The 9,793-nt window shown below is 35.2% G+C and overlaps 1 protein-coding gene across 1 annotated transcript; it reads left to right on the top strand.

Moving 5' to 3' along the window:
• The first annotated feature begins 3,772 nt into the window (after nt 1-3,772).
• On the top strand, nt 3,773-6,695 carry LOC145129119 (uncharacterized). The gene has a single exon (XM_079063863.1). It carries the CDS (start codon nt 3,900-3,902, stop codon nt 6,333-6,335), a length of 2,436 nt encoding a protein of 811 aa, XP_078919989.1. The 5' UTR covers nt 3,773-3,899; the 3' UTR covers nt 6,336-6,695.
• Nucleotides 6,696-9,793: the final 3,098 nt, after the last annotated feature.

Here is a 9,793-nt window from a genome sequence, read left to right as displayed (position 1 = left end):
CATATAAGCCGATGGTGATGGCCTCTGTTTTGCAACAACACACTTGCAGCTCCCCATGGTAGATATAATGTCTAACACAAAATCCGTTACTCTATTTCTCAGTAGATCCTTTGGTATTTAAAGTGGTTGTATTGTATTGTATTGTACCAACTAATCTTCTATGCTAATTTATGCTCGTGAACAGCTTCTGTATTTTCTCTTGCATTTGTTGAGAAAATGGAGAAAAAACATATTTTTGTTATGCTGCTATATTTAGAATCAGATCTTCTTCGTATGCTACAAAAGCTGTTTCTATAAATGAAACTGTTACATTTATATGCATGTATAATTTTACTTGACTTCACATATTATATATGTATGTCCGCGATTGCTTGCCATATTATCAAAAAAGGTTTTGTATTGATATCTACTGGTACATGATAATCATAATTATTGTATTTTTATTTGGGACTTTCTTTTTCAATTTGCATCAGTGAGTTACCTGGGAAAATGTATAAGGTAAGTCTTTTATAGCTTTTTCAGTAGGCACTGCATCTTGTCAAAATTACTGACATATTGCATCTTTTTGTGCTGTGATGATCCTTGATTGCTTATAGCCCAGTTGCACATACGCCAGATCATCATGTACCTGATATGCTTTCTAGTGTCCTTAAACTTGTGCTTCACCTTAACTTCTAAGTGATGATTTATGTGCATTTCTAGTCTTGCTTTGTTTTGAACATGCTCATGAAAGTGGAGGTTATATATGTAATAGAATGACCTTGGTATCTAACGATAATGAAAAAGCTTGTTTGTTTATCATGATAATAAAGAAAGTGAACTGATCTCTTCCAATTAGGATGTAATGATATCTGCAAAATTTTATGGGTGCTGTTGAACGTGTTTGTATGTTTTCGTGGTAAACAAATTCCATATACATTGATGCACATGTGTACATATAGATGGATAGACATACAAATACATTATTATATGAATAAATTAATAAACATATGCATAGATGTGCATGTGCTACTTCCCCACCACCTATTTCCTTATAATCTTTTAATAGGTTGGACACGATCTTTACCAAAATCAAGTAACCTTATAAAATTGTCTTGATGACGCTCAACGAATGTTCCTGGTCAATATAAAATTGTCTTGGCACCTTTTTCGATAAAACGTTCTTTGTGCACAAGGATTCCATCCTTCAAGTGTTCACTCTATAACCTAAGACAAAGTTTCGTCCTTCCAGAATCTTTCATCCTAAATTTCTCCCCCATGTATTCAAATGCCTTAGAAAGCTTTCTAGGACTTCCATGTATATCCAAATCATCAAGATATACTAAACTTATAACAAAAACATATTCGTATGTTCTTTTAAATGCATAGACAGATAGAACGTTATTGTAGCCTTCCTTCAACAAATATTCACACACAAACACACATATATACAGACAATCATACACACATTTTTGCTTTTGATAAATTGAGCATGCCTGGCGCACAATGTGTTAAGGGATCTACAATTTACACTTCTTTTTGCTAGGCATTTTTTATTGAATCAGTTGTTAAATTGAGTGAATGTGAAGGAGTTTTCTTACATGTATGGATTTGTGTCTCTTCCGTTAAAAACATTAGTTTATTTAGTGGACAGTACCTCTTGAGATGAATCGAGGTAAGTGGATTAGGACAAGGTGTTCAACCTACAGTAAAGACAATGTGTTTTTTCTTTCTATATATAATTCTCATATTTTCTTTCATTTTTGAATTGCATCGTGTATGACTGTATCCTATCAGTTGTTATTTTGAATTAATCCTTTCATAGACTGATAGACTAAAAACTTTAGCTTTCACCTACTATTGGTATTAGTGCAGACCTCCAGTTTTCTATTTGAGCTTCAAAAATTTTAAATCTTTTTATCAAATAGGTTTTTGAGTTTTCGCTGAAGTATTACTGTTTTGAATTTTTTAGATGCATATCGTTTGTATATTATTTTGTATTAGAAATGACTTCGAAGTTAAAAAAAATATATTTTTTTCAAATTTTAAAAACTGAAGTTTTATGCTGTTGATTATTTTCTCTGAATATTGTTTGGGAAAAATATTTTGATGGCAGTATCTCTTAAAATATAGGTCTTCATCATTTTCAACCTTAAAGAATGAAGAACTCAATGGAATTTAAGCATACTAAAAAAGATGCGTTCTCTTAAATTTCCACAAAAGCATTGTTAAGGGTAAGTTTCAGGGAGAGTTCCACAAGAAAGATTATTTTTTGTGTGTATATGTCACGGTGTCAGAAAATTTAATAACGCCATTTTGCTAAATTTCTCATCATCGCCATTTTCAGCTTCAGTACCATTTTCACCAGATTTCCTCATCCTGACCATGGGTCATACACTACACCTAAAGGCTAAAATGTACTTCAAAACTGTGCGTATAACACAATATGAAAAATTTGAGCATGTTGTTTAGTTTGTATATATAAATGTTTAAAAGAAATTAAGCTGATAAATAACAACATTGTCATTTAATAGAATCAACATTAGTTCAAATCGATAGACTGCAGTACAGCACCAAGTAAGTTGTATGATAAAATTATATGCTCACTTGGACATTCTTGCATATCTAACAAGTAGTTGAACAAATATTTGTTCACCATCTCAAATATTCTTCAAAATTGATTTTATTGATAATCAGAAATTTTTGTTATAAAACATATCATTAGATTTGGTAGTTTCTTTTCTATCATTTCCTTCATCGGATAATATTTACATAGACTTAAACAAGAAAAAAAATCAGTGTTTGTATTCTACTTTTTTATTGGTTCAATAATGGGTTTTTTTCAAAGTTTTATATAAAGATATAGATGGATATCATAATTTGGACTGATCCAATCCTGACAGTACTTTTGTTTTTCATGGAATAATAAGAAAAAATGGAAATGAGTAATGTGGAATTTATTTGATTGAGAGAAGTTGCAAGGAAAACTCCACAAGAAAGATTAGTGGTGCAGCAATCATGACACTCTTAGGTGGTTTACTTTGTTGACTTCAAAGCCTTTGTGTGGAAGACTTTTGGCCAAAATGCATTTACTGTGCCATGGTGCGTAGACTATATTCAAAACTGTTCCAATTCAATAACACTGAAAAGCCAAAAAAAAAGTAAACAATATTGGTATCAAATTAATGAGAAATATCTATTAATTCTTTAAGCTAATTTTATTAAACATATTTTAGATTAAAATTGACTACCAAGTCTTCCTTGGCTATAAGTTGCTCTTCGTTTATGGCTCTATAAATGAAGTAACAGCCCATCACTATATCATAACAACCAACCTTTCCAATTCAACTTTCATACAAATCAAACTGAGTTAGAGAGGGTTAGTTGTTAATGGGGAATCTGAGATGTTTGGGGTTTCATCTCATCTTCATATGTGTTTTTTTGGTTGAAATAACATATACTTGTTTGGGCGTTGGAATTAATACCACAGTTGTTTGCTCTGAGCATGAGCGACTTGCACTTCTCAAATTCAAAGGGAGTGTCAAAGATACTTCTGGAATGTTGTCATCATGGGTGGGCAATGACTGTTGCTTGTGGGAAAGAATTAAATGCGACAGTGTCACTGGAACAGTTGAAAGCCTTCAACTTGGAGGATACGGAAACTTAGTTGGTAATGAGGTGAACTCTTCTCTTTCGGAGTTGAGGCATCTCAAATACTTAGACTTGAGTTGTAATGATTTTCAAGGAAGCCGAATCCCTGAGTTCATTGGATCCTTTAAACAACTCAGGTACCTTGATCTCTCGTATGCTGGTTTTCAAGGTATTATTCCCAATCACTTTGGAAACCTTTCTAATTTGAAGGTTATGAATCTTTCGGCTCTTATCTTAGTTTGAAATGTAACTTTGTAAACTTGATAAACATGATCCCTTCTTTATCAGAGCTGCATTTGTGGAATAGTGGGCTTGATAAGACTTTTCTATCTTCCTCTCATCTTAATATCAGTACGCTTTCTAACATCCGATACTTGGATCTAAGCTGGAATTCAATTGAAGGCATAATTCCATCTTTTTTCACAAACATGAGTTCCCTAAGAGTTCTAGACCTTTCACAAAACTGGCTGAATTCATCGGTTCCTGTTATGCCTAACCTTCTAGAGCTTGATCTTTCTAATAACAAGTTTAAGCAGATTAAACATCTTGGTATCTGGAGACGGTGTCACCTGAAACACTTGAGTGCTTCGGACAATCCTCTTGGTATAGAAATGACCGACTCACTGCAAAACTTTTCGGAATGCTCTCGATATGCTTTGGAGTGGTTGGATTTAAGTCCCTGTTTGAATGGTACGATTCCAGAGCCACTTGGGAGACTAACCAATTTAAGAGTCTTGAGTCTACAGAATAGCAGTTTGACAGGTCCAATCCCCGAATCTCTAGGAAGATTAAAATATTTAGAAGAATTAGATCTATCTCATAACCGGTTAACCGGTCCTATTCCTTCATTCCTTGGGAATCTTTCCACACTTGACCTTTCTTCTAACCAATTGAACGGTTCAATTCCAGAATCCTTTGGAAATTTATCAGCTTTAACATATTTGAATCTAGGATCCAATCGGTTAACGGGCCCCATCCCAACATCTCTAGGAAGACTTGTTTCATTACAAGAAATTAGGATGTCTTCAAATTTGTTAAATGGGACTATTCCGGTTTCAGTTGGGCAACTTGCCAAACTCGAATATCTAGATATCTCAGAAAATTCCTTAGAAGGAGTAGTTTCCGAAGCCCATTTTGCTAACCTTTCAATGCTGAATATCTTGGATGCTTCTTCTAACACTAAGTTGACTTTCAATGCTTCACATGAGTGGATACCTCCATTCCAGTTGTATTTTCTAGATCTCAGTTCTTGCAATCTCGCAAATGGATTTCCGCAGTGGCTTCGAAATCAAAGGGAGCTCTATAAGGTAGTTATGTCGAATGCTTCAATATCGGGACCTCTGCCCACATGGCTGCAGAAGATGCCTGTCATTCCTTTCTTAGATCTCTCTCACAACAAACTCAGCGGACCTTTGAAAAACCTTCCTGATGGGGGAACTGCCATCAAGTATGGTGGTGGAGAGGCGCTATTACTGGTGAATAACATTTTCAATGAGTCGATTCCAAGGTCATTGTGCAGAAGGACAGGTTTGGAATTACTTGATCTTTCCAGAAATAGGTTAACAGGGGAAATTCCCAAGTGTCTTGTGAATCTACAAGGATTGCTTTCCATGATATTTAGCTCGAATTTGCTTTCAGGTGTCATTCCAAGTTATATAGGTCTTAACCATTTATCATTGCAATGGTTAAAGTTGAATGACAATAAATTTTTTGGTGAACTTCCTCGAGAATTGGGGAATCTACAAGATCTAAGAGTCCTAGATGTGGGTGATAATAAATTGTCTGGAAATATACCCCAATGGATTGGAGAAAACCTAACAAATTTGATCGTTTTAAGGTTACACATGAATAATTTCACTGGAGAAATTCCTGAATCTTTGTGCAGAATGTCGAAACTTCAAATTCTAGATGTTGCTTACAACGACCTCAGGGGAATCATCCCTCATTGCCTAAGAGAGCTGAATGCGATGGTGAAGACACTGATCTTGAATACAGAACAACCTAACACAATCAACTTTAATCGCACTTCTGATTCTAATGAGAATGTGATTCAGGTGATGAAAGGTGCTGATCTTGAATATACATCAACTTGGGGTATGGTTTTTAACATGGACCTTTCAAGCAATAAACTTGTCGGACAAATACCTGTGGAGCTAACTGCACTTTCTATGTTGTTGGGTCTCAATTTGTCTAATAATCATCTCAATGGGATTATTCCAGAAAGCATTGGAAACATGACGAGGTTAGAATCTCTCGATTTATCTGGAAACGAGTTGACCGAGACGATCCCTCCAAGCATAGCAGCTTTGACTTTTCTGAGCCATTTGAATTTGTCAAACAACAACTTGACAGGAAGAATTCCAACAGGTCGTCAGTTGCAGACCCTTACTGATCCTTCAATATATGATGGAAACAAAGATCTGTGTGGACCTCCATTGCCAAATAATTGCTCAAGTCATGAAGACCAAACAACAGCTCCCAAGAAGAAACATAAAGCAGCTGGCGAGTCGATGAAGGTATGGTGGTTTTATCTGGACATCATGAGTGGATTCACAACAGGGTTTTGGGCTGTAATTGGAGTTTTGTTGTTCAAGAAGCACTGGAGACACAAGCTTTTCATGTTTGCTGAGGAAATCATGGACAAGATATACGTTGCAGTCATGGTTAGAGTTGCCAAGATGAAGAGAGGAAGAGAAGCCACATAGATCCGCTAGAATGCAAGTAATTTTCGGATGTATGTAATCAATAGTTATTATGCTTTTGACACTGGTATTGTGTTTATTCATACTACTATTTGGATTATATATTTGTAAACGTGGGCGTCAATTTCAAAATGTTTGTTATAATGTCAATTAAGTTGTTGGATTAGACTATGTTTGTTTGAGATTTGTAATAAGCTATGTTATGGTGCTCTCAACTTGCTACTTCTCTCTCACTGACCTCCTGCTGCATCTGTCGCTTTTCATCATGGCTCCAAGTAAGAATAAGGTAATCCACTTATTATCTATTTTTCTATTTGTAGATCATCTTTCCTTTTTTCATGTTAAGGAGGAAGATGGTTGGGTGAAGGGTGAAAGGTAATTAAGGTCTTTAATTAATGTTTTGGTTCTGCTCTTGTGAACAAAAAATAAAAATATACATGGTTTCTGTCGTTTTTTGGTGTTTAATTTCTTGCACATTCTTTTTTACTGGTTTGTGTAATTTTATTCAGGGATCTACCAAGATTTTTAGGGACAGTTGGGGGTTTGCACGTGAATGATTCTGAGTGGTTTAGGAAGAGGTGGCATTTGAAGAACATCTGAAGTTGGAATGTCTAACCAGTCTCAAGGGGTAACAAAGAAGTGAACAACAATTCAAATGGAAGATAGAAGGAATACGCAACGAGAAGATATATATGGTGCAAGAAGTTATCGAGTTACAACATCAACGGATCCCTATATAGCAAGGTATGAAATTCTAACATCTTATTAGTTGTTTTGAAGGCTTATAATAACAAAGAAGCGAACAACAATTCAAATGGAAGATAGAAGGAATACGCAAAGAGAAGACATATATGGTGCAAGAAGTTATCGAGTTACAACATCAACGGATCCCTATATAGCAAGGTATGAAATTCTAACATCTTATTGGTTGTTTTGAAGGCTTATAATAAGTGTTCAAACTAGATCATCTTTTGGAAATTATGAAATTTTAATCTATTAATTCTTTTGACGTGCTTAGATTGTTTTGGAGCACATAATTTAGAAACACTAGTATCAGAGCCACTTTTAGACTTTATGAACAATTGCTATCAAGGTTGTAGTACACGCTACTCGGTACGGCTGGCTACCGAGTAGCGAGTGCTCGGGAAGTACTTGGATTCGGTAATTCATGTAGATATATATTTAGGGAAATTATATATGTCAAAATCATAAGTTGATTGAAATATATAACAAAATTAGATACATTTGAATACATAAAAAGTTAAAAACACACACAATGGTCTCACTTCGTGAATAAATACTGAAAATTTAAGATATATATGAGTAATAATCACATGTGTGTGTGTGTTAAATAATAAATCATTAAGTATATTATACATATTAATCATCGAGTTGATCGAAATTTACAACACTGCTTCAGTAAGAGACCAATCGGGGAGTACTCAGATTCTGTAACTCACCTCGGTAAGGGCCTAATAATCAGCCAACTCGTTGAGTTTTACAACATTAATTGCTATAATTTAGTGATTGTTCATGCTCATGGTTCTTGATGTTCTTTACAATGATCAAAGTAATTTAAGTTAAAATGTTGGATATGTAATGTATAATGGTTCTATATAATTTGTTTTTACAAACTTATTAATACATTATTGAATCACATACATGATTTAATAATAGACCATTAACACTTGTGATATTAGGGTAATTATTCATGTGTTGTTCTTGTTTAGTAGACTGTGTTTGAAAGTTTGGTCGAATGTGATGAATGTAATATATTTTTGTTTGGCCTATTTGAGTCGTGCTTGTAAGAGTTAGGGTTTATTTTTCGTTGTATTTTATTGTAGAATTTGTAAATACCGAGAAACTGGACAATACAAATAAAAAAAAACAAAAACCATATATGATGCAGATCAGACAAACAAATAGGCTGTTTCGACCCAACATCGTTAGTGCAACACCAAGTGAGGCCCATTCCAACGACCTTTTATTTTACTAAATGGACCATATCTACAACGAAATGAAACCATTAGACAATAATGGTAGGTTTGTAACAAAAAATAAACTTGACAAAAGTGTCATTTTGAGTATATACCAAGGGGACCAAATTTGTTATTTGCTCTTAAAAAGGTTTCCCCCAAATTTCCAGCAGACACTCGCTTTCCCTCACCACCATCCCTCGTCACCATTATGAGTACGGGGATAATGCGAAGCCTGCAATACATTGCCGATTCATCTCTCCCCTTTTCGATTCCTGAGTCATCAATGTTCACTCGGTAAATTTTCTCATTCTTTTTCCTTTCTTATCTAAGTATTTATATTTTATGAACTTCTGTATTTGTTTTTTACAAAATTCTGACCATGCTACAAAATACACAAACGGACCTATAAGGCAAAGAAGATGGTAATTTAGCGTTGTTAAAAACAATGGGCAAATGTTTTTGTGTAGAGATAATCGAATTGCATTAATGTAGATATATCTTACTGGGAAAATGATCCAATTATTTATTTTTTTTTTATTATTTTTTTTTGATAATGTTTGTAACACCCGGACTTCCAGGTATATTGTTTATTTATTTATTCATTTATTTTGAGAACCATTGAGCTACTCGATGAGTCAGTGCTACAACTCGTCGAGTAGAGTCGCGTTGCGCCATGTAGGATTAATGACTTACTCGACAAGTCCGAGAGTCGACTCGCCGAGTAGACGCTGTGATAAGAAACCCTAAATCCCCGGGTTTGGGGCCTATTTAAAGGCACTTATAGCCTCATTTGCGGCTATACTTCCCTGAGAGTAAACCCTAATTGGCATGTGAGCTTAGAGAGAGAGTTTTGAGCTAACCTTGAGCATTTGGTGCATCTTTTGAAGAGAAGAGAAGGACTCCAAACCAAGACACGAGAAGGAGCTGCTAGATCTGTGGCTATTTCACCTCAGAGCTTCTAGAAAAGGTATAAAGCTTGCACCTTTCTCATTTTGTTGAGTAGATCTCATGATTTTGGGAGTTTAGGGCTTTTTCTATCTAATATGAGGACCTCGAGTGTTTTGAGTTCATACTGAGGTTTGAACTTCAGATCTGGACCATGTGAGGTCCCTAAAGTCCAAAAGTTTCTACTTTATTCAGCCCTAATAATGCTATTGAGTGAAAAAACCCTTTTTAAGGTGTGTTTTGGCATTTCAAGCCCTAAGTGCCATGCATGGACGTAAAGTTTTTGACTTTACGTGATAAATGAGCCTTGAGAGTGTAGATCTAGAGTTTGGGAAAGTTTTCTGCCTTGAAATCATCTGAATGAGAAAAGAGTCCGAATGGACTCGCCGAGTCGAGGAGCCGACTCGACGAGTCGGTTAGGGTTTGTCCCAATGAGCTGGCTATGCTGTTACTCGGCGAGTTAGGGGTTAAATCGACGAGTTGGACCCTCACGAAGACCTCTGAGTAATGATTGGACTCGACGAGTCAGGTCAAATG

The sequence above is a fragment of the Lactuca virosa genome, chromosome 8 (assembly GCF_052849685.1).
Source record: "Lactuca virosa cultivar CGN04683 chromosome 8, Lactuca_virosa_CGN04683_v6, whole genome shotgun sequence".
NCBI classification, from domain to species: Eukaryota; Viridiplantae; Streptophyta; class Magnoliopsida; order Asterales; family Asteraceae; genus Lactuca; species Lactuca virosa.
The sequence above is the reverse complement of the archived record's forward strand: the minus strand, read 5'-3'. Positions and strand labels throughout refer to the sequence as shown.